General features: G+C 39.4%; 1 protein-coding gene across 1 annotated transcript in view; it reads left to right on the top strand.

Annotated features, from left to right (window-relative positions):
• The window catches only part of IGF2R (insulin like growth factor 2 receptor), a 56,538-nt gene that overhangs the window by 15,786 nt on the left and 15,555 nt on the right, over positions 1-25,197 (top strand). The window contains exons 7-33 of the mRNA XM_018077729.2: positions 1,479-1,593; positions 2,892-3,054; positions 3,209-3,389; positions 4,119-4,222; positions 4,613-4,777; positions 5,439-5,579; positions 5,946-6,092; positions 6,892-7,023; positions 7,417-7,564; positions 8,901-9,078; positions 9,635-9,750; positions 10,160-10,322; positions 11,776-11,955; positions 12,973-13,074; positions 13,794-13,895; positions 14,552-14,726; positions 15,936-16,103; positions 18,049-18,192; positions 18,866-19,044; positions 19,398-19,485; positions 20,458-20,664; positions 21,109-21,239; positions 21,939-22,036; positions 22,812-22,948; positions 23,559-23,749; positions 24,360-24,486; positions 24,840-24,962. Coding sequence (XP_017933218.2) covers positions 1,479-1,593; positions 2,892-3,054; positions 3,209-3,389; positions 4,119-4,222; positions 4,613-4,777; positions 5,439-5,579; positions 5,946-6,092; positions 6,892-7,023; positions 7,417-7,564; positions 8,901-9,078; positions 9,635-9,750; positions 10,160-10,322; positions 11,776-11,955; positions 12,973-13,074; positions 13,794-13,895; positions 14,552-14,726; positions 15,936-16,103; positions 18,049-18,192; positions 18,866-19,044; positions 19,398-19,485; positions 20,458-20,664; positions 21,109-21,239; positions 21,939-22,036; positions 22,812-22,948; positions 23,559-23,749; positions 24,360-24,486; positions 24,840-24,962 — 3,905 coding nt within the window. The remainder of the gene's footprint in view (positions 1-1,478; positions 1,594-2,891; positions 3,055-3,208; positions 3,390-4,118; positions 4,223-4,612; positions 4,778-5,438; positions 5,580-5,945; positions 6,093-6,891; positions 7,024-7,416; positions 7,565-8,900; positions 9,079-9,634; positions 9,751-10,159; positions 10,323-11,775; positions 11,956-12,972; positions 13,075-13,793; positions 13,896-14,551; positions 14,727-15,935; positions 16,104-18,048; positions 18,193-18,865; positions 19,045-19,397; positions 19,486-20,457; positions 20,665-21,108; positions 21,240-21,938; positions 22,037-22,811; positions 22,949-23,558; positions 23,750-24,359; positions 24,487-24,839; positions 24,963-25,197) is intronic.

Raw genomic sequence — 25,197 nt, 5'->3', positions numbered from 1 at the left:
AGTACTTTAAAAGTTGAGAATAGGGCCAGATGTTGCCCTTCTGTGTCTTTTGCATTAATGAGTTCTTAACAGAAGAAATCGATAAACAATGCAAGGCTTATTATCCTGGTGGTGGCAAAGCTGGGACTACAAAAAACTGTTTCCTCGTTGCTGCTTCTGTTCTGCTTGCTGTCTTTTCTGCTGGAAATAAATTTGAAATAAAAACAAAACTGCAACAAAATCAAATCACAAGCAAACAAAAAAACCCAGCCAAAAAAGCACTCAATCCAATGTGCCACAGGGGACTTACTTAGCATGCTGATCTTTGTGATCTTCGGGTCATCTGAGCCCGCTTACCTTGTCTGTAGGGTCAATAGTACCCCATTGACTGCTGCAGTACTGTTTTATCTCAGATGCAAGCTGAAGAAAACAAGCAGAATAAACAAATAATAGGGAGACCAAAGGTTCTGACCTGTCTGTGATAAGGTTGAGGGTTTTATTTTAATTTACAGATGAAATTGTTAGTCCTTGTTTCATGCTGGGTGAAAAGCCCTACAACTAAGTGGCTGACATGTTCTGTACCAAGGCAGAAGCTTATATCTAAGCAAGCACAACCTTATTCTAATATTAAATGCAACTAGTACTCTATAAAAGTGCCTGACAAGCAGGCTTTATCTTATTCCCCTTTAGAATTAAAAAGCTCTTCATTGCTTGAGGAATATTCACTGTATATGCTCAGTCAGACTAGGGTGGCCTGGGAAGGGAGTAAGGCAGTTATATATCTGTGTCCTCAGGTATAGAAAGGCCAGTTGGAGGTGTGGCTAACCTGAAGCCAGACTGTCACCCTTCTGCGAGCTTTCTGCCTGTTAAACTGTATAGAACATAAATGCTTAGTTGGAAAGTTGTGTTGATCTCCTTGCTCTCTCAGACAAGTTGCCTTGCTCTTTGTCTTTCCTTGTCAGATAATTATCATGTTTCATTCTCCTGCCTCACTTGATCTGATCCAGTTGCCTTGCTCCTCTCAATTTGCTGATGGGTTCATCTTACTCTTAATTCTGGGGGTAGAATGGAAAGAGTTTATACATACAGAGGTGGTAAAATGTAGGATTGTGGTAAACTGGAGTGGTTATTACTTTCAAAAGCTGCAAGACTGTTTACCAAGTCTCCTCTCCAGCAGTTTGAGCAGAAAGCTGAGAGTGTTTTTGTGACTGTCAGCTAAATTCTTGCTACAATGTGTGTTAAAAGGCATTCAGCACAGTCTTAACTGGGGTGCAAGAGGATACTGTATTAAGTAATTTTGCTGGAACTGTTTGAGTCTTTGTTTTTTGTTAACTGTAAGACTGAAGGAATGAGAACCCCCATAAAAGTTGCTTTCAGGAGCAGGGCTACTTTGGTATGTTCTTCCTGAGTATCTATCAGGGAGTGGGCAAATAGCCTTTTTCTGTACAGTTCACAGTGTCTTAATTGTTTTTTTTTGGTTTGTTGTTTTCTACTTCTAGGCTGGTATTGAGTTATGAGAGAATATATAGTGATAAAGAAAAGCCAGACTTCTGCCTAGGCCATAACCCAGCAGTGACAATCACTTTTGTTTGTCCATCGAAGAGGGGAGAAGAGGTAACTTTGCTGTTTAACTGTTTGACTTTTGTGTGCATTTTTATCTTTCATTTTAATTCAGGGCTGAGGAAAACATGAATATTCATGGTTTGTAGATTATGAAGAGTGTGAAATCTTATAGCTTATAGCTGTTGCATGTAACTCTTCTTTATTAATCTGTCCTTCCTCAGGGGAAAAAGAAAAGCTAGTAAGTGTTATTGCATAGCAAAAGTCACTGAGCAGCCTCCTGAATTCTTTTTAATGTAAAGTAAAATCTTTAGTGTTAAGCCACAACTCAATTTTTGCAGGACATTGTTTTAGCCTAGCTTCAGTGCAGTATGATGATCACTTTGTTGTGATGCTGGGTAATTTCAGCAACTTACACAGCTTGAATTGGGCCAAAGTGACTATTGCTAATGGTCTGCCATTTCATGCAGTGATGCTTTTCGTTGCAGTTTAGTGAAGGAGGAACTCTTGTCTAGCTAATTCTTGGTTTAATGTTCTGTCCATCATCTGACCTGGATAGGTACCATACTTCACCCTCATTGCTGCAGAAACAAACCATAGGCTCTTGTCTACTGTGACTTTGTAATGCCTTGCTACAGCTATGCACACTTGTAGTATGGTAGTATTATTAATGATACTTGTGCCTGTAGCTTACCTCATACATACCTGTGTATCTGCCAGTTATTCTAGTGGATGGCAGAAAGACAGATTTATGATACGAAGTGGATTTCTAATGTTTCACTTCAAAGCGAGGAAAACTGCTTCTTCCAGGATGTGCAAAAATATTTCGCTATGGAAAACTCATCTGACAGAAGTGTTGGTTGAAGAGTTCTCAAATGTCTTTCAGTCTTGATTTGAACCGAGGGAATAAAAGTTGCTAAAACACCAGGGTCTAAAAGTCTGCTTTGCCTTCAAAGAACACTTGATCTCTGCTCCTCTCATTGTGGACTTCTCTGCGGCAAACACAATTCAGGCAATCCAAGCTGTGTTTCGCCATTTGGGCTCACATCTCCACTTTTCCCACCACATTAAGTAAAAGTGCTTTTTAAAGCACTATTACTTCTGCTGTCCATCTGCTAATGCCCCATACTTCTGTTTAGACTTCAACTAGTTTGCCACATCATTTATAAAACCTGTTTTATTTTTTTCTCAGCAGCTGTTTCTGAGAGGTTAGAAACAATGTTTGCACATCTTAAGCAATTTACAGGTGAAGTAGTTGTTACTGATCCTAAAGGAATGTGACACTATTGCTTTAACAATTATATTTCAAATAAGTCTACTTATAACTTAAATTCTGTTCACTTCCATATCAGAGTGCAGGTCCCAAACTCACAGCAAAAACAAATTGCCGGTATGAAGTTGAGTGGGTTACTGAATATGCCTGTCACAGGGATTACCTGGAGAGTAAGGACTGTCTTCTTACTAATGAGCAACATGATATCTCCATTGATTTAAGACCGCTTACTCAGTTTCCTGGTAAGCTCACTATTTTTCTTTTTTGTTTGTGGTTGTTACTAACCAGTTTTGCGGTTCCTTGTTTAGAGACAAGAAAATGTCCTCCGTAGATATTTGGAGTTTCATGTCTGTTCTGATGCGTGTTAGAACACTTTTCTGTTTGTCATTTATTCAGAGTATGTCACGCCATATGTCGCCAAAGATGACAAGGAGGAGTATTACTTTTACTTGAACGTATGTGGGAAAACTACTGCAGGTAACTGCAAGGACGGCACAGAATACATTTCATCTTGCCAAGTAAAACCTTCAAGTAACCAGCAAAAAGTGGCAGGAAGATTTCAGAACCAAACACTAAGGTGTGTAAATGCTCTTTAGTCCTTCTAACTAGTCTGATTTGACAGGTCTTTGTTTCCTACTTTGATGCTCTTATTTGTCATGTAAGCAATATTTGACACAAAATGCAAGTATTTTTGCTCATTTTTGGTAGAAAAACTTCAAAAGTATACCAACATAGCATTAGCAATTAGAGGAGCCAGTGAGGTGTGCAGAGGCCATTGTCTAGACAGGAAGAGATTTTCACTGACTTTTTTTGTCAGAATTGCAGATTGTGCTGTACTGCCTCTTGCACGCCTTGAGTTTTCTGTGTCAGGTGACAGCAGAAGAAGCTGATTCTCAAGGGGCATATGTGGACAACAGTTGGCATGAGATTAAAGCAGAGATTAATTCACCTAGATATGATCTTCCATTTTTGTCTGTAAGCACGTGATCTTGAAGGAAGTAGGACTTCCTTCACCTGCAAAAATAGCCACACAATAAACTAATGAGAATACATATTTCACCACACCTAGAGTAGCTTTAGAGCATTCTTTGAACTCTATAGAAATTAATGAAAAGTGACCAGAAAACTCAGTGGATGCAAACCTTTGTTGCAGTAGAAATGTCAGTATTAATGTTGAACAAGCATTTGTTTTCCCTTAGAGTGAGAAAATTAATGAATAAATGAGAGTGTGGTTTCTTTTACGTGAAGAACACTGTATGATTGTGTCTGATCCCATGTTTCTGTCTAAAACTGGCTTTTTACTCAGATACTCTGATGGGGATCTCACTTTAACTTATCCAAACGGGGATGCATGTAGTTCTGGCTTTCAGAGAATGACTGTCATAAACTTCGAGTGCAATGAAACAGCAGGTGAGTTTAACAAGCTGTGGTGACTCTGCTCAGGATTTGACTTCTGTGCTTGCTAGTAGACCTTATACTCAGAGGAATGCTTGCTTTGAGCCACAGCTAAAACACAAGAAATAAATATTGTTACAGTAAGCACTAATTTCTGTTGGCTGATAGAATTGTTTTGTACTTGTAGTAGCACCGCTAGTATAAATTTACACCGAAGATTGAGAAGATGGAGGTATGAAAGTCTTTTTTTTCTCAGCCAACAGTAAAATATCAGAAACACAAGTCCTGTGCAACAATTAATTTTTTTTTTAATCTTCCTTGCTCATTACTAGTCCTTAAATCTCCTTCCTTCTCTCTTTCCCCCGCTAGAACCCTTACATCTGTTTATCTATTTTCCATGTTAAGGTAATGATGGTAAAGGAACTCCAGTGTTCACTGGTGAAGTGGACTGCACCTACTTTTTTACTTGGGATACAAAATATGCATGTATTCAAGAGAAAGAAGATCTCCTTTGCAGAGTTACTGATAAAAGAAAACACTATGACTTGTCACCTCTTACCCGCAGTTCAGGTATGGCAATGAAAATTAGCTTTCAGTTACTTTTGTCCTAAGTTTACATGCCATTTCTGGTCAATTCTTTAGCTGAACATCAGTCAGCTTTTGCTGTTCTTAGTGAATTTTCTACAATGTTTTTTGCATCCCTCATCCCAAAAGGATGAGTGCCTTGTGAAAGTAGCCATATCCATGACTGCCTTGGTTGCTGCCATCTTAAGTGGTTTTAACTCACAGCATCACAATTTGGGTCGAAAGGGACCTTTAAAGACCATCTAGTCCAACCCCTGTCATGGGCAGGGACACATTCCACTAGACCAGGTTGCTCAAAGCCCCATCCAGCCTGGCCTTGAACCTCCCAGGGATGGGGCATCCACCACCTCTAGGGGAAACCTGTGCCAGGTAGGGTTCACCATGGCTCAGCAGCTCCTGCCCAATGGCTTGTGCAAGGGGGACACCTTTGGACCCATTCAGAAAATGCAGGATTTGGCAGCTGTGGCTTCATGGAGCAGATACAGGTGTAACCTGAGCTGAGATCAGGGCTTTTGTGTGCTGGAGATGCTCTGAAGGAGAGGTCATCCCACAGATGTGGTTCCTCTGTAATAAGAGGCATTTTGGCATGGAGAGGCAAGAACAATTAAGCCAGATGAACTGTTCTTAACTACCCTCTGTATTTCAGAGTTAGCCCAGAACTGGGAAGCTGTGGACAGTAGCTTTTCGGAGTTAGAAAGGAAGCATTACTACATCAATGTCTGCCATAAAGTGTGGAAGAGAGGAGGAGCTTCCAGCTGTCCAGATGGTGCTGCTATTTGCTCTGTAGGTGAGTCAGGGGTTTTGTTTGGTGGTATTTCTGGAGTTTTTTTTGTTCGTTCTTTTTTAAGGCTCTGAAGGCTTGGCACTTCCTCTGCAAGTGGAGTTGGCTGCCCTGAGTGCCTTCAGTTATATGAGGAAACAGAAGTTAGGAGCGTTTCTTTCGTGCTCTTAAAGACTCTAGAAGAAATAATGCAAGTAGCCTTTTCTAACTAAGGAACTCCAGGCATTGTAGCATGGTTTTGGTGAGGTAAAAACGCACTCCTAATGATAGGCTGTCTTTATAACTAGACGAATGGAAAGGCTTACTATCTTAATAGTCTAAGCTTCACTTCTTTTCAGAGAATTGAATGTGATGTATTTATTGTCTTTACAGATAAAGAAAACAAGAGTAAGAATCTTGGAACATTTGTATCTTCTCCTATAAAGGTTGGAGAAAATATTCAACTTATCTATTCAAATGGAGACAGCTGTGGTCCTAACAAACAAATCAAAAGTGTCATCACTCTAATGTGCAGACCAGGTGAGAACATCTGCACCCTGTTCTCTGATCCAGCTAAGAACTGAAGATCATATAATAAGCGCAGATATGAGTGCTACCTACTAGCATGTGCTTTTGTCTTTTATCTCTTTCTTAGCAGAAGCTTGAAGCTTATGGTTTGTTTATTAGAATGATAACAATGTAATTGTAGGTATTTAGTTCTATTTACCTTTTATACAACTGCTCTTTGAAGCTGCACAAAGCATTTTCTTTCCCTTGATGGGAAAGACTGGTTCTCAATGGAGATCAGATACTTTAACTTCCAATAAAGTATCCAATAGGTTTGGGTTGTATCTAAACTGCTGACAGTTATGGGAAGCAGAAACATTTGCAGAAGTTACTGTTGTTCATCTTGATATAATAGCCTGCTAGTTTGACCATCTCCTAGGGAAATAAACCTATGTTCCTCTACCTCAGCCTGAGGAATTTGAAACCTCCAAGTGTGGTGGCTGTTAGGAACAGGTTATGCACTACTTCTCAATAGAGCAATTACTTTATAGTAAAATACCAGGTTTGTGTATCAAAGCAGACGTTTTTTCAAATATTGTGATAGTACTCAGGAACAGATTGAGCACTGCATCTTCACTAAGCTTTTATTTTGGGGAGGAGGATGCAAAGACTTTGTGAAAAAAATTTTAGTTCTATTTTCAGAGCAGTGGTGTTTTAACAGTTAGTCTTGGTCTACTCTTGGGGAGAAGCTAGTGTTCTTAGGTTTAAATTCCTAGTTCCTATTGGCAACCTGGCTGTCTGTATGCATAACACATTACTCTTTTGATACCAGGTGATCTAGAAAGTGCTCCAATCTTGATGTCTGAGAGTAAATGTTCATATGCATTTGATTGGTATACTGCTGCTGCGTGTGTCCTGTCTAAAACTGAAGGAGATAACTGTCAAGTCTCTGACCCTCAGGCAGGTATGTATTTCTGTTCAGCAAACTGAAAGGTCAGGAAGGATAGAACTTGTGCCTCAGCACTGAGTCATTTTGATACTCAAGAGCAAAGTGAGTTCAGCCTAACTTTAGGCACCCACAGGTTTTTTTACATGCATATGGAAGATCAAAACAGCACGAGCTTAATGTACCCCTAGTATATGTAGGAAAATAGATATAATGTGTATTTTACTGTAGTAAATCTCTCTCTATAAGAAAATACACTTTTAGTATGTCCATTTTTTTTCTGGAACAGTAATTACGTAGAAGGAGGCTTATTCAGGGGGAGGTGAATTAGCTGTGTGACTGGCAGAATCAAACCCTGTGAGAGATGGCAGGATAAAATTGAACTGATAAAGTTTATTCCTTACTCATTAGGCTTCTCTTTTGATTTATCACCTCTGGCCAAGAAAAATGGACACTATATAGTTAATACTACAGAATACCTGTTTTACATAAACATCTGTGGCAGTGTGCCTGATGAGCTGTGTCACACAGAATCAGCAGCATGCCAAGTAGCGCAAAGGTGAGTAACTCTAGTTCTGTTGTCTGTGGTAGATCTCTTGTTGCATGATATGTTGTCTGTGTGCAATACTGAACAATTTGCATGCAAAATAATTATTGTGCTGCCTGTAATAGGTTTTGGTAATTTACGTGTAATTTGCAGTAATTACACTGCCACCTATTTCCAGCAAAGTGCACAGACATGTAATCTTGCTTACAGCTAGCTTTTGAGATGGAATGTACCCATTGCTCCCCCCTATGTTTTCCATAGGACCTGTAAGCTGTAGATTAACTGCTACAGCTGTATTAAAACAGCCTACAATCCAGAGATTCAGATCAGCTGTATTCCAAGAGCTGGCCTAAAGAAGCACTGCTGTGCTTGGGAGGAGTAGTGACTGCGTTATGCAGAGGTGGAGCCCAGAGCTTGGGTATTGCACCATATGGCCTCAAGTTGTGCCACTGGAGGTTTAGATTAGATAATAAGAAAATTTTCTTCATGGAAGGAGTTGTCGAGCATTGAAACAGGCTGCCCAGGGAAGTGGTGGAGTTGCCATCCCTGGAAGTGTTCAAAAAATGTGTGGATATGGACTTGAGGACATGGTGTAATAGTGAACGTGGTGGTGGCGCTAGGTTGACAATTGGACTTGATGATCTTGGAGATTTTTCCAACTTCAACTATTCTTTGATTTCCATTACTAAAACTCCTGTGCCCAGTGTGTACTGCTACTCCGACAGTATCATTGCTGTTATCTTCTATGAACTATGACTGAGATGGTATCTGTACACTTCAGGTTCCAGGTCAGCCTGTTGCCAGAGGTATGCTGTACTTGAGTTGTCTCTGAGTTACTCTCCAGCCAAGGATAGTTCACTGCAGACCCTAAAAGTGTTCTCCAGAGGAAGGTGATCAATATAGGTCTGATAGAGCCAGTGTTAAGTCAGAGTAAAGAAACACCTAGCTGAGAACTGTTGTGCAGTGCTAGGTCTTCCCTGTGCAGTAGTTGAATGAAGCCAGTTTGAGCCCAACATTAGGGTGTCTGCAGTTTGAATTCTACTTTGGAGAATGAGAACTTGATGTTTTTGTCACTTGTTTAGAGAAAGGAGTGTTAAACTTGTCTGGATATCTAAGCAATATACTTTCCTTTTCAAAGAACGACACCTGTTCGTGTTTTATGCATACTTTTGGCAGCATCCTATTCATCCCAGCTCACTTAGGTCTAATCAACCTTATTTAATTATTATATCTTATTATGGTATCTTCTATAAAACTACCTGTGTGAGTACTATTTTTAAGACTTCTCTTAGAGACAGAATTAATTTTGCATTCTGTTCAGTCTCAAAACACGCTTTTTCTTTTCCAGTAAGGATCAGTTTTGGAGTCTTGGACTACCCAGTTCCAAACTTTCATATTATGATGGCCTGATTCAGTTGACCTACAAAAATGGTACAGCATACAACGATGAGAAGAAAACACCGCGATCTACCCTTATAACTTTCCTGTGTGACCATGATGCTGGAATAGGTCAACCTGAATATCAGGTAAAAAGTTTTATACGAATAAAGGAAGACTATCCATAAAAAAATACAGGCAATAATTGCTACTAGGTCAGTACAAGGAGAACTCTATGTGTGGAAATAACCAGTATCTATAAAGCAGACTAAAAGAAAGTTATTTCTCTTGTTGCAACCATAAAGCTTACCTTGGTCACTGAACAGTAAGCTGTTTGCCTGGATCTGGATTCCTGATTCACTCTTCACTTTCCTGTAGTCTCTGGCCATGTAATTACTAGTGCTTTTGACTGTCTTGTATTTCTAGCTGAAAAAAACCAAACTGGCTGAAAAGTAACAAGTGGTAGGACTGTGTACTGTAACACAGCAGACAGCAGTTACATTACTCTGCTTCTGTTACTTTGGGGAAGAGTAGTTTTGATGACACAGCAGATGACAATCTCTATAGCAGGCCAGACCTACAAGAATCAGTGTGAGAAGGTATATCCCAAAACCAAGGGGAAATAATAGGCTTAATATATAAAGGAATAGTGAGTCACCGTGTTCTGTGTGGAAAGCCTCACGGACCTATTCTGCTGATTTTTAGGTAGAAGATAAGTATACCTACAACTTCAAGTGGTACACTGAATATGCTTGTCCTGAAATGCCACTGGAATGTGTTGTGACTGATCCCAACACCATGGACCAATATGACTTGTCAAGGTAAGAAAGTAACATGCAACATAACTTGACTATTCTAGTTTAGTGTTCTGGGTGATAGCATTGGATGAAGTTGATTTCCTGTGCAGACAGCACTAGAAACTTCATCTGTTGTGGCAGTCTTAACTGTAAGTATGTTGAAATGAAGACGGTATTTCCTTCTAGTAAGTTGACTTGCCTCCTAAGATGAAAGTTGACTTTTTGGGATGGTTTTGTTTATAAAAACTTACTGCCTTTTCAACTGTGTTCTGCTTCCCAGGAGTATTCTTTCTAATTGTAGCACTTAAACATGAGGGGGAAAAGTTACTTTGAAATATCTTATGGTAGCTCTGTTTCTTGAGACTGACAGAGAAAGCTAAAGAGACTATGAAAAATATGTGTACTTAGAGCAGAACTTTCTCATCCTGCTCAGATTAGCAAAATCTGAGAAGAGAGGTGAAAATTGGTATGCCATGGATAATTCAAGACCAAATGAGCTCAAGAAGTACTACATAAATGTCTGTCGACCATTGATTGCTGTCCCAGGATGTGACCGGCGAGCATCTGTCTGTCAGATGGAATATAGACATGATTCTGTGAGTAGCCTTTCCATCCCAGCTCAGAGCTGGTTTGCCACATAAGTGACATTAAGGGGTATGGAAGACAGACACATGAATTCTGGCTTCTTGTCCAAAAGGATATTCTGTGTCCATAATGATGGCATAATCATAGCAGAATGGTAGACCTCCTGTCCTCCTCTTTAAAGGCTAAAGTTTTAATTTTTACAGTGTCATGTGTAACATGCAGGATTCTTTGCCCTGTGTTGCAGAGGCAGACAAACTACATCTCTCCTGTATTAGTTGCTGGGGCCTCAGAGACTTCTAGCATTGCTTTAGAAACAGGCTGTTCTTCTGGATATTTTATTTTGCTTCTGGCTTGTTTTAGATTGAACTGTAGAAAAAAATGCGTTTAAAGATTCTTTGTCACCTCCACCCGTCTCTCCCAAACTGTTTTTGGCTCTGAGGAGTACATTATGCAGCTGTTCCCAAGCAAATAAAAAAAAAAAGGAGGGAGGTGATGGTTATGGGTTTCTACTTCTGTGTTTCCCTGAGGTGTAACAACTGATAACAGCTGAAAGGCTGAATGAACACTTTGCCCATGGCCTGACTGCAGTAGGGAGAGCTGCAGGGAAAGTTGAACTAGAAGCTCACTAAGCTGTCCTAATTCCTTGTTTAAAACACCTTCCCTCCATGCTGTTGAAGAAGCTGGTCATTGCCATCATGGCACTTGAGCTAATTATTACTAGTTCCCTGTGCTTGTGATAGTCCTTGTTGCATAAAGCTGTGTACTTGACACGCGGAGTCACTTAAGGGCTTCATTACTTCATTGCTCAAGACACTGGAGTAAGAAGTGAGAACGTTGTGTCAACCTAAATGCAGAGTTGTTAAACTTTTAAAAAAGGTGGAAGTCTGTGGACAGAGCTGTTTTGGAGGTGTCTTCTTCTGTTTGTTGCTGCTATGAAAAGTAGCTTCTTAAAAATAGGAGACACCAGTTATCTAGAAAAAGTGAAGATTACTTTGGACCTTGGTAGTAACATCTACTGTTTTCTGCTAGTGATTTTTAGGCTTTGCTAAGCATGGCAAATCCCTAAGGTCAATGATGAGAACACATGGAGGCTTCCACATACTGTGTTTTAGAAAGCTGTACAAGTAAAATTCTAACTAGTGCACAAGACATAGGCCTCCCTGAATTCCTAAGCTATGTGGCTCATGAGATGAAGATGGCCGTTGTGAAGCACTACGAGCACCTTATTGTACTAAAAATAAGAACAACAAATATCAAACCATGCCTGCTTTTGTAGGTTGTCTTAAATACGTGAAACTTGAATACAGAATGGGAGAGAAATGTGGGGGTATCTACACCTTTGTTATTTTCAAAACTCTCAACATAACCTTCTGTATACAAGAATATTGTAGTAGGTATTTTCTTTTTGATTGTGTCTGTAACTCCTCACTTGAGTTTAGAATTGCTGACATGCTTTTCTTCTAGGTTTCTTACTCTGAAGTCACCTCTATTAGCAACCTTGGTGTTGCCAGCAAAGGACTAGTAATTGAAAGACCCGGACACGTTTCTCTCACCTATGCAGATGGCTCTGTGTGCATCAATGCTGATGGAAAGCAAACTACTTATACCACCACCATCCACTTTATCTGTTCCAGGGGCACTCTTGTAAGGACAAATGATCTTTCAGTTATTACTTTATCATAGTAGGTTTTCCATCCTTTAACATGAAGCCACATGAAGATGTGTAGTATACAGCAGATTCGTGACAAGGGAAACTTCTTGAGGATTTAAAACAGACGTAAAAATAAAGCTGATGTAGATGCTGGAGAAGAAGGTCTCTTGGACTAAGTATTTTATCTTAAGTAATAACTAGATAAAAACTTAACAGCCTTCGTGGACAGTCATATTTCAGACGAGTATAATTAACATGAAAACTACACAGGGACTCAAAACTGAAGAGTTACTTACAAATATTGTGGATCCTCTTAAGGGGAAGAATATCGTAAGGTGAATCTTCAGGCTTAGGTTCTGCATCCTCTGTAGCTTTTTGATTGTAGGATTCTTAAATCTGAAGTTTTTGCTGATACAACTCCACATAGTGAAGTTTAGACTGAGAGGATCGTTAGACTTAGACTTGCACTGGTTTTGTGAGTCTGCAGTTCTTACTCCCATCACCTGTTCTTTAGCCCGAGGTGTGGTGAAAAATCTGTGACTTTGAGGGGTTATGAACTGCTTTACTTTTGTCTGAAAACACTGAAATAAAGTGTACATAATTAATACTCCTGTTATCCTGTTGCCTCAGCTAGCAGACTTCTGTTACTTTACTTTTACTTTTTTTTAATAAATCACGGACTATGTATTGTACTCCAAAACTCTTCAAAGCTTAAACTGAGGCAAGATCTGGTTATGCTTGTCTAGATTCAGTATTGAATTTAATCTGAATATTTGGATGTCTGATTCAGTTCTTGGCTAATGCCTGATGACATGTTAAGTGTTTAACTAGACAAAGTTTTCAGTGGTGACCTTCAAAATAAATAGGGGTGAGGGAAGCAGGGTGGGAATTGTGTGCATTTGTAGTGAAGTCTTTTAGAAGAACCTGACAGTTTCCAAGTGGTATCTCAAACGTGAGAAAGTGTTGGTTATCACGCTTATTCTGGTTTTCTCTCTGCAATCTGTTTCCAGAGTAGCAGCCCAAGGTTTATCGCTATTCTAGATTGTGTGGCCACTTTTATATGGGAAACTGAGGCTGCTTGTCCAATCAAGGAAACAAAAGATGATTCACAGGTGAGAAAGGAAGAATGTAAATGGTATTTGTAGTCTCAACATCCTCTTTTCTTCTAACACTCCTGATTACTGTGCTTAAATGACTTTTGAAGAAAACTGAGTACAGTGAAGTCTTAGGTCATGATTGAGTCTTGTGATACCTTATTGTTGCTTTCTTTTTGAAGTGTTCCTGAAATGTGTAACCTCTGACCAAAGTATTCAGGTGCTTTCTCTTGAGAACAGTTTACTTGCTCTAGCATGGAATGTTCCATTCCCTTACAATGTTGCTAGTCAAACTGAGTCTATATGTAAGGGCATATGTATATATTATCCTTGTTTTGTACAGATCATCAAAGGAGACTTTTCTTTTTTTCATGCTAAACTACTCAGTTGCTTCTACTTTACAGGTCTCAACACAAACACATTAGTGTGGAAACAACCCTCAGTTAAAATTTTCTTTCTCTTAGCTAACCTGATAGATCTGTTAAATTCCATATAAATATGATGGTATGTGACTGATGTCAGCAGACAAAAAGAACTGAATAAATGTGCAAAAGAATTGAATGAAGTGTTGCTACCGCCTGAGCTGTATTTGAATTGACCAAATTAAGCTGCTGATTGATATGCAGGCTAGGAGTATGTGTAAATCACTACTTTGGTTCTTGTAAAAAGTTAGAGGTAAAACTTAAATGGAAGAAATGCAGAAGGAGAAAATAATTCTGTTATAAATTTTTTTCCAGTCCTGCTCTGTGCGAGATCCAAACACTGGCTTTCTGTTCAATCTGCAACCATTAGCTTCTGAAAAAGGCTATTTGGCTACTGGCAGTGGGAAGAACTTCTTGGTAAGGATTTTGATTGTACAATCTGTTGCTTATGAGTGCTGTTTTTGCATTTTTTTGTCTTGCTTAGTGAGCAAGTGGAACTTTGACTCAGTCCTTTTATGAAATATGAGTTGGCAGGAGAGCATTGTGCTTGAGGGCAGGAATGGAAGATAACTGCATTCACCTCAGATGGTCTTAAAAGCACTGAACTTCTGATTCTTAGCAAACAAAAGGTAGCCACGCTTTTCAGGCTATGCATGATTTTGCCCTTATGGACTCTGTTGCCAATTTATCTGTTGATGCTGAAGAAATTGATAGGGGAAACCTAGAAAGGGATTTAATCTGTCCATATCAGTGTTTTTAATGCAATATGCATGTATCAGTAGTCCTAGGCTGTCACAAATAATACCAAAGTGGTCTCTTTCTTAGTGTGAGAATAAACTTGCTTAACCACATCCTGCACTTCTAGTGGGGAGAATTTGTGGACCCTCTAAGCTGGAGACTGAGAGTATTGTTACTGTATTATAGTTGAAATGTCTGTCATTTCCAGACTGCAGGACAACTATGTTGTTTGAAAAAGTTATTGGCAAGCAAGTTTTACTGATATAGAAATGGCTATGTGAACCTAATTTCTGCAGTTAATACTATGTACCTCCACATGTTTTCAAAACTTCTAGCTAAACATTTGTGGATCCATGCCAGATTGTGGTAAAATTGATGGCAAAACAGCTGCTGGATGTGAAGCAGAAAATCTGACGTTGGTGAGGCTGGTGGAATTGGACAAAACCCTGTATCTATCCAGTGAAGGGTTTCTAACTCTTACCTACAGAGGTCCTCTTCGTGTGGAATTAGGTGAGTTCAGGAAATATGAAGTGGAAATGGATGGTCATATTGTACAAACTTAGTGTGAATGGTCAGTATTCCTTTGTCAACATAGTGAAATCTATCTGGCTTGGTGTTAGTTGCTTAAATAAACTAGCTCATATGGAAATTTTAGAAGAAAATAAAATCATGTAGAATGGTAATGGTTCAGTTTTCAGTAATACATGTGCATTTCAAAACTATAAAAAAGAGACTAAAATACAGTATATATGTTATTTTTTTCTTACTGAGCAGATGAAAAATACTGGTCCTTGTAAGGAGAAATGGATAGTCAAATTGGGAAAACAAGCAAAATGAACTCTGGCTCTTTTTCTGAGCGAAGTAATAGATTTAAGCTTCAGTTTCATTAATAATGTTCTGTAAAGTTGATTCATATCTGAAAGGTCATTTTTTTAGTAAGCATGTACTCTCTTGCATGGAATTTCTTAAATAAGTGCTCTAGTACTTCATGTACGCCTACTTCATGAATTTTAAGTCTTGTTTGCAGATAAGACTAATGAAAAATGTGTATCTAGCTTTTAGATTTTACCCGCTCTCCAATTGTACTGAAACTGAGCTTCATAGAAAGGAACAGGACACCTTAACAACAGAAGGTTTTGGATTCAGGAACCCCAAATGCTTCTGCATCTACCATTTTGATAACACAAATGGTGTTGACAAATCTTGATGACAAATACTACTCCCTGACATAACTGTCATTTCTTGAGAACTAAACAGAACTTAACATATCCTGCTTAGATAGCATCAGTATTATTTGTTCTGCAGTCATTACACTGAACTTCTTACAAACAAAACCTCCAAACACAAAACTTTGCTACTTGTGATGTAATTTAGAGGTTGCTGGTACTGCTGATGATATTTTATAGGTTTTCTGTTTCTTCAAATATGTTGAAGACCCAGAGAACACAGTTCAGTGAAAGGAATTATGTTCTTGAAATGTGTCAAGGCATTTTGGTGTTCTATTTGGAGAGGCAGTTGTGGTTGCTAGGCAATTTATCATAGCTTTCTAAAGAAGGCTTGCATATTTACAGCTAAAACCCCATAAAATATAAGGTACTGTTTTCCTTGAAGCAGTGAGTAAAAAGAAACGGCTAGAAAATTCTGAAGTCAGTTGTTAGCTTGAACTTAAATTCAAATATTCCAAACTGAACCATCAGCAGGTAAATGTTTGTTTTACAGGAAAATCAGACACGTTCGTGGTGACTTTCATTTGTAATGATTCGTATCCTGGAGAGCTTAAGTTTGTGCGTGAGGAGGTAAACAGTGTGCTGGACATCCATGATACTTTTTTTGAGTTTCACACAGCTCTGGCCTGTGCTCCTGCTCCTGTAGACTGTCAGGTTACAGGTAAGTATCTTGAATTTGAGAGGGTTCTATCCAACAAATGTTGGAAGGATGAACTGAACAGCAAACTTTTGCTCAGAGGAGGGCTTTAAGAATACCTGTTGTGAAGACACTTGTAAGACTTAAAGTCTTTGTAGAAGTTGTAGGGTGGGAGAGGAGGTAAGTTGTTTGAAGCAGACTTAAATGACAAAGACAGGCAAGAAGCTAATTTGGATAATGACTGAAAATATTTAGTCCTTATCGTGACTGGGTAGTGCTTCAGCCCAGCTCTGAAGCAAATGAGTTCATTTTTCTTGGCCTCTGTAAAAATGCACCTGTTAGTTGTGGAGTAATTACACTTGGGAAGTAACTGTCAAAGGAACTGTGTTCTGCATTTGGCATAGTGATGTTTTAGTGGCAACAGTCATCATCATCATCATCATGGCTAGGCTTCATGAACGAAGATTTGGGGAGGGCTCTACCCACGTTTGTTACAGGTGCGCTGGTGGCTAAAAAGGCCAACACGAGATAGACATGTCTGATTGCAAAAGGCACAGCAGAAAGACTCCTTAGGTGGTATATTCTGCAAGACACGATTCTTTCTGCGTCTTTTCTCCTCAAGGGTGATCCTGTGTGCTTTCTCAAAAGCATCAGCAGCGTTAAAGATGGTGTGTCTCCAGACCTCCCGATTGGAGGCCAGAGTAGACCAGTTATGATGATCAATCCGACCAAGGCTGAGATGTTGTTTCAAGGGAGTACTTTTATCTTCTCTTTGGGGCTCCTCTCTTGCGGCAGCCGGTGGCAAGTTCACCATAAAGCAAGATCTTAGGGAGGCGGTGGTCCTTCATCCTGGAGACGTGTCCTGCCCAACACAGCTGTGTTCTCAGCAACATGGCCTCAATACTTGTGATTGCTGTTTGTTCTAGAACAGATGTATTGGTCACATAATCTGACCAGTGGATGTTTAGGATGGTACGGAGACAGCGTTGATGGAAGCGTTCTAGGAGTCGCAGGTGGTGGCGGAAGATGACCCATGATTCAGATCCATATAAGAGAGTAGACAACACTATGGCTCTGTAAACACTGATCTTTATACTTTTCTTCAAGTGTTTATTTCATCAAACTCTTTTATGAAGCTTTCTAAAGGCACTATATGCCTTTGCTAATCTGTTGTCTATCTCTCCCTTAATCTTGCCATCTGAGGAGATGAGGCTACCTAGGTAATTAAACTGCTGGACTGATTTGAGCTCTGATTTGCCATGGTGATATGGGGATGATGGAAGACTTCCTGAGATGCAGGTTGATAGAGAACTTCTGTCTTCTTTAAGCTGACTTCCAGCCCAAAGAGCTCAGCAGCATCTGCAAAGCAGGATGTTAAATGCTGCAGAGCTGCTTCTGTGTGGGCCACAAGGGCGGCGTCATCAGCATAAAGCAGCTCCCGGACAAGATGGTTTAAGGTCTTAGTGTGGGCTTTCAGTCCCCTTAGGTTGAATAGGCTTCCATCAGTACGATATCAAATGTAGATACCGTCCTGATCATCGAGGTCTGCCGTGGCCCTTTGGAGCATCCTGCTGAAAAAGACTGTGAATAGGGTTGGTGCAAGAACGCAGCCTTGTTTCACACCACTGGTTATTAGAAAGGGCTCAGAAAGTGCATTGCCATATCTGACTTGGCCGTGCTGATCCTCATAGAGTGAGATGATCATTTTAAGGAACTTGGGAGGACATCCTGAACGTTCCAAAATCTGCCATAGACCTTTTCTGCATCCGGGGGGGGTGGGAGGGTGCCACCTGTGGCCCTGCACGTCGGGGGGGGCAACAGTATATTCTCTCAATGGATGTCTAATATGATTCTGAAAATTACTTTGAATTGTGTATTCATCAGTGAAGCCTGTATCCTTTCAAACACAGTAGTGCTGCAAGTATTAATGAGATCTCTGAGCTTAGGGTATATACCACATTTCTTTCAGATGCTGCAGGCAATGAGTATGATTTAAGTGACTTGAGCAAAGATGGTGAGCCATGGGTTGCTATTGACACTTCAAAGGAAGCGAAGAAGCGAACATTTTTCTTGAATGTCTGCAAGCCTTTGCCCTATGTGACTGGATGTTCTGGTAAGCCAATGGCAAGTGTTTCTTAACGTATGACTTCTGATGTAAGACCTTATATGCAGAATGACATCCCTGTTTATTTTAGTAGGGTTAATTGAATCCTGCCTGTTTTAATCACTGAACTCACACAGACCTGGGTGACATATGTCAGGAGTACTAATAAACAGACTTTTGCAAATTGAGAGCAGTCTTAATGCTTATCAGGACTTTTGCATTGAGATGTGTGTGAATATATTTGGGAAAATTGCGTCGAAGGCAGTATTTGCCAGTATCTTTTGATTTTATTATTATTTTTTCAAGAAGATAGAAAAGTCAGATGTTGTTGAAGCCTGCTAATTGAATGAGGCCAGAATGAGAGGCTTATACCATGTCTTACTGAACTCCTAGCCAGTGTAATATATTTAACATCGCTCTAGTCTTTTATCAGTCTGTGGGAACAGATAAATTAGTGCAGTTTGAAAGATTTAGTGAATGCAGGACAGCCTCAGAGGCTTTAGGCACACAGTGTCTCCAACTGTATTTATGAATTAATTTTTGTTGTGTTCTGCTACAGGAGTTTGAGACAGTCTGCTTTAATGCTCCAAGCTCTCTTAAAGCTACCCTATTATGTTATTTTACAATAAATTTAACTCCAGTTGTCGAAGCTTTGAACTAAAAACCAGGCTTTTTCCTCTAGGTGGTGCCATAGGATCTTGTGTGAAATATGCTGATAAAAGCAAGAACCTTGGAGTCATTCAGATAACCCCCCAGGCTGCTACTGATGGGTCATTGAGCATTATCTACTTGAATGGTGACATATGCAAAGATAAGCAGCGTTATTCTACACGTATAATCTTCCAGTGCGATCAAACAATGGTAATTTTCTGTGCCAGTTGCTATTAATGAGGCTTTTAGTGCTTGGGGGTACTATATTAAAATGGACAGTGTTTATTCCTCTTAGAATGGAGAGACTGGTTCTAAAAAGTAATATCTTGTGTACAGGCTTTTCCTTTGTCTTTTTTTAAGTGCTTTACTGAACCTGTAGAACACAACAGTGTTGTGGAATCCTGTGAGCTAGCAAAAGCAACTCTTTGCTGAAAATGAGCGCTGAAATTAGGTAGCAGAGATTTTAAGGCTGTGCAACTACAATTAAAAAAACCCTGCATGTATGTTTTGAAACTTGCAATGCAGCTATTAATAAACCCCTTTTATATGGCTCTTTTCTGTAGGGATCGCCAGTGTTGGAACAGGAGAATGACTGTGAGTTTGTATTTGTTTGGAGAACCTTGGCAGCATGTCCTGTTCACAAAGCAGAAGGTAAGTGTAGTTATTTGAGCTTTAAAATATCAAACAAATCTGTACAAGTAGTAAATACTTACTGAAGCTGTGTCAGTTTCTTGCCCTGCGATTCTTTCTGTGAAAGGTGCTGACATGTGGAGGGATGAGCTTTAAGCCAACTAAGTATCCTACCTATCATTAAAACTATAAGTTAGGCCAAGAATATTTGCCTGTTATCCTATCTAGGGAAAGAAAATAAAGTAATAATGCTGTTTCTGAGACATCATAGTACTATATTGTTAAATCACAGGCAGACTTCCTAGTAAATATTAAAGCATCACATTTCATGAGAACACAGTTGATTCTGTGCCTGGCAACTCATTCCCTGTCCCTCACTGAAGACTGGTAACTAGATTTTAAACTTGACACTTGTTAGTTAGTGGGGGGAGGGCCAAGGGGGACAGTCTTCAGAATTTGCAGTTGACTTCCTAAACCTTCTTTGTAGATTTGTAAGCTGTAGTAAACATTTCCTATGATCAGTTATTCTCTGACTTGGCGAACTTCATAGCTGTTAAAAGAAGATACAAGACTGGCATCAAGAACACCTTTCGCTTCGGCCTTGTGACCTTGGTGTTCTTTCCAGATAATTAAGCAAGTGCTGGACTTAGTGACTGGTTCTGTACTTAACCTTCAGCGTAGCTGAAGGAAGAACCTGTAAGGCAACTTTAAAGTCGTTTTTGAACTACAGTGTGACTTTTGCATCTTGCTTTAGTGGCAGTTATAAAAGAAATTAGCCATTTATAGTGTGGTCACGTAGTTCTAGATATTGGTGATTTCCCGAGACGAGTTGCTTAGCTGAACTAAGATGGCTCTTCAGTGTCACTGCCCTAAAGTGCCAGCTAGTAACTTTTGTGGCCTTATTTGTTCCAGTAAGCCTTAATTGTCCTAAGTGTATTTGGCAAAGCTAATAGATCTTAAATTGTATTTTAAATTCTTAATTTTTCTTTAAAGGAGAGGATTGCCAGGTGAAAGATCCAAGGTATGGCCATGTTTATAACCTGAAACCACTTTCCAATAAGGACATAAAAGTGAGTACAGATGAGTATGACTACTACTTCAGAGTTTGTGGAGAAATAACAGAACCTTGCAAACCAGAGGTTGACACTGTTGCATCATGTCAAGTAAAGAAGATGGACAGAACTTTCAGAAAAGTAGCAGGTACAGCACTTACAGAAGAAACTTAGAGAATGTGAAGATTAGCCAGGATGTAACTGAAGCTACTATGTGTACAGCACTTACAGAAGAAACTTAGAGAATGTGAAGATTAGCCAGGATGTAACTGAAGCTACTATGTGATAGAAGAGTGGTTCTTGCTTATCTTTTACCTCTTATGAGACAAAGCACCTCACCACTTTTTCTTACTGTGCAAGTAAAATGGCATATGTGTAGTTATCCTGACACTCAATTATGAATGAGCTCAGCCTTACTGAATAGTACTCATTCAATAACTAGATCACAAATTTTAGGGGAAGGTTGACATCTGTCTATCAATACCTTATTGTGCATCTTATTGCTGTTTATGTAACCCTGCTGCCAGAGGCATTACTACAGTCATGTATTTACTGGAGTAGCTGTTGACTTTTCTGAACTCCTTGCTTCTAGGCTTACGTACAGAAAAACTGACTTTCAGAAATGGTTTAATCATGATTAATTACACCAGTGGAGAAAAATGTCATAAAATATATGAACGGTCAACGGCCATATTATTCTATTGTGACAAGACTACATCTGAGGTTAGTTTCAAAACATATGTTTCGTGTACGTACTGCCTTCCAGAGTTGCCCTCTTAAAGTATGAAAGTGTATGATGAAGAATATGAAATAGCCTCCTTCAAGAACTGCCTAATAATATCCAGATTAGACAGGAGATTGAAAGGTCCTATGAAGTGATAAAAAATGAAGAATGTTTTGACTTTTCAATTTACAAACAGTACCTTTTGTTGTGCCTCAGGAAGGTTGGGGCATGTCATTCCTTTAGGGGATGCCTGCCATTGTCAAAGCTCTTGGAGAAGTTAGGAAGGGGTGCTCTCCCATACATTACAACTGTTTCTTTGTAAAAAAAATAAAAGGTAAAATGTGCAGGAAAGCAGTTTTTACATAACCAGACTAAAATAAGCTGGTTACTTGCTTTTAGTATCTCTCTTTGTACTTGCACTTTCCTTCCTTTTCTTAATGGTGTGTAGAGTTACTTTTGCTCTTCTCCTTAGTTCAGGGAGGAGGCAGAAGGTTCTAATGGCTGCCCTTTTATCAGAAGTGTGCATGAAGATAAACTCAGGTTTGGGAGAAGCCATGCTTTCAGCTGATCAGAGGCATAGTGTGGCTCTAAGATTATATATATGTTCCTGGGTCTTCTTGAAGCAAGACTAATGCATTTTGGTGACTTTAGTGTGTTGAAATGAGAAAGCAAATTACTTTCATGTTGCATTCTTTCAGCCGGTATTTTTGAAGGAAACTCCAGATTGCACCTACATGTTTGAATGGCATACTCAGTATGCTTGCCCACCTGTTAAATCTACTGAGTGCTCCTACAAGTAAGTTGTTCCCACTAAGTTAAAATGAAGCTGTATGATGAAAGAAAAAAATACAGCCTTACTGCAATTCAGTGCAATGCTGCTGCTTTAGCTCTCGTGTTTTGACTTAGTAACCAGCTAATGTGGCATTCAGTGCCAGTGCAAAGTATTTTAAGTAATTTTTGCAATTTGTGTTTGTGAAAACTAATTTCACGGAAGAAGAATACTTTGAGATTCTTAATAATAAAAGGGAACTTTTGGGTATGCAGTTATTGATGGTTGAAGGCTAAGTATGCTAGGTTGTTGCAAGTATCTGGTTATTATTTAACTATAGCTAATTTTAAACAAGAATACAACTGCTATCTGTTTGGAACTTCCACCAAGCAAAGCTCCAGGAAAAAATGTCATTTATATCTGTCACCACCAAGCATTAGCTCATTAAGATTTGATAAGTGGGGTCAAATGTGGCTAATAATTGACCCACATAGGTTTCCACCTTCATGTTAAAGTGCATTGTAACTGTGTTTGTGGTTGCCATGCACTGAAAGATGACATGCTCCAATTAAAAGTTGAATTACTCCTGCATTATCTGAGGGCTGTGTGTGTGTGGACAGTTAACTGTGGGGGTAGATGGCGCAGTGATATATCTCTGTACCAAATCTGAAGTTTCTGGGGAACAATGAGCCTGCAGATTTCTTTTTCAGCATGATACTCTGCTTAGAGTTACTGCATAACTTAAGAATTGTAACTTTAAAATACTTAATTTTTTTACATGCCTCTTAATCTTTTTGTACAGGGATGATGATGGAAACTTCTATGACTTTTCGTCCCTAATGCGACATAGAGAGAACTGGGAGGCGATTGCTATATCTGCTACAACACAGAAATACTATATTAATGTCTGCAAACCCTTAGTACCATATGGTGCTGCACGTAAGAGCAAAATAAAAATACAGTCTTCCTGTTGTAGCTAGGGAAGGCAAAATTGGTAGGACAGTAGTGCTGGTGGCTGTTCTGAGTGAAAAAATCACAAAGCAAAGTATGTGGAGACAGTGGTGTGATTTCATCACCAAAGTGAAGGATAGGTTGTGGATCTGATTTCCATTTTCTCAGAGGGTGAGATTCACTAGCAGCTCTTATCTTCGCATGATAAATGCTGTCCTTATCCAAAGTCTGCTGTAGCTCTTAAAGATTGAAATAATTTCTTGGCACAAGATGCTAACTTCAGAATTTTTCTGTGGCATCCTCTGAGTGAATCTGTGTTTTGTGCAGTGGAAGACCAGGTAACAGACTGTAGCCTTCCACTCTGTGTAGTAATCTACTTCCCCAGTAGTAGCTGCCACTACTTTCTGCATGACCTTCAGTAAAGTGAGGATATTGCTGCTACTTGTGATTTTTGGGGAAAATGCACCCCACTGAGTATGGTTTGGACAGTGGCTTGGAGATATACCTGAAAGTAAAGTAGTGAAGTTTTATTCCAGGCAAGTATGTGACAAACAAGAAATGTTTGGAGTGATAATGCAGTTTTTGTTTATCTGTATAGGTTCCTGTCCTTCTGATGCTGCTGCCTCCCTCATGGAGGGTACAAAATGTACCAGTCTTGGGGAGGTGGCTGATGGTCCCCGGAGGGAAAATGGAATTTCTATTCTGAAGTATATTAATGGAGAGCAGTGTCCAGATAAAATTCGCAAGAGAACAACAATATTGCGCCTCAAGTGTGATGAAAGCAGAATTGTAAGTGGGCTCCTTCTAGTGGAGTTTTATATCACTGTGTGTGTATGGAGAATGTGGGCACCTCTTATCCATTCCCTAATCATCTGTAGTTGAATGGGAGCCAGTCTTGCAAGCAGACTGACTTAGAAGTACTTGAATTTTAGATGCTGTGCAATTTTTGAGATCTTTTTGTAGAATCTGCTAGCACAGATTTTACCATCTGTAATAGATAAAATTGTCTGCTTATGTCTTGAAGATGAATGTAGTGCAGGTAGGGAAGTGTTTCAAGTAGTAAATAATGCTATTTGCTGTGTAGTTCTTGCTCTTAGTTCATAGCTCTTGCACACTCTATGCCTTGCTGTTAAGTACACTTCTATTTTCTATTGCCCTAGGCTGCCTTTAGCTCTTCTCTCATTAATTTGATTTCTCCTGATAATGATTCTGTACTGTTGTATATTTGAAATAACGAGAGTTAAATACTCTGTCCTTGGATTAATTCACTGGACTATGATGGTCTGTTAAGTCCTAGGACTGGCGTTTGAACTGAGCTCAGCTGCAGGTATAGCCCTGTTGCATAGTCTTACACTGTCACTCTGCAGAGTTGTCACTCTCTCCACTGTTTCATGTTTAGGAATCAAAGCCAGAACTTATAACTGCCATTGAAGATTGTGAATATACCTTCTTATGGTTCACTGCTGCTGCGTGCCCTCTTAAAAGCAATGTGCAAAATGACTGTCGGGTAACCAATCCTGCAACAGGTAAGGAGGAGGCCTCAGGATTTCATATGTGGAAGAGACTGTGTTCTTGAGGGACTTCATTAGAAAAGTGCAGTGGGACACATCCTCTGGATGGTGACTAACAAGTTTTTTGATGGTAGAAATATCTTGTAAGAGACTGTGATGTCCCTTGGAACATAAACAGTCTATAGTTCTGAAACTAGTTTTACCTCTGTTAATATGAATAAGTAACTGTTTGCCTTTCTAAGCTAGCAGGCAAATAGAGTCTGGTTGACTGTCCTACTAAATTAAGTTACTGAAAGCTTTTAATACAAAGAAATGTCTTGCTTTTGAATCTGAAAAAGAGATTAAATTATTCCCCAATCTCTCTACAGGCCATCTCTTTGATTTGACCTCATTAAAGCGAGAGTCTGGCTATACTATCAGTGATTCACACAACAGAAAGATTGAGTTGAATGTTTGTGCTGAAGCTAAAAGTTCATGTGCTAATGGAGCTGGTAAGTATCTTATCCCCTCTGGTACTGTAATGATTGACTATAGGGTACCCAAAATAAATACTTATGTTCAAGTTTACAGTAAAATGTGAGGGGCAGGTTTTACTGCAAATGCAGGAGTAAAGGGAACATCTTTGTGGCTGAATTGCCTAGGAAAAGAACCTAAAACTGTTCTAGGAAGTGAAGCCATGTATTTCTACCAAACTCCATTCACTTGGGCTCACTTCCAGTCTCAATC

Source organism: Manacus vitellinus, unplaced genomic scaffold (assembly GCF_001715985.3).
Source record: "Manacus vitellinus isolate BGI_N305 unplaced genomic scaffold, ASM171598v3 scaffold_4_pilon, whole genome shotgun sequence".
Lineage (NCBI taxonomy): Eukaryota > Metazoa > Chordata > Aves > Passeriformes > Pipridae > Manacus > Manacus vitellinus.
This window is presented reverse-complemented; position numbering and strand designations above follow the sequence as displayed.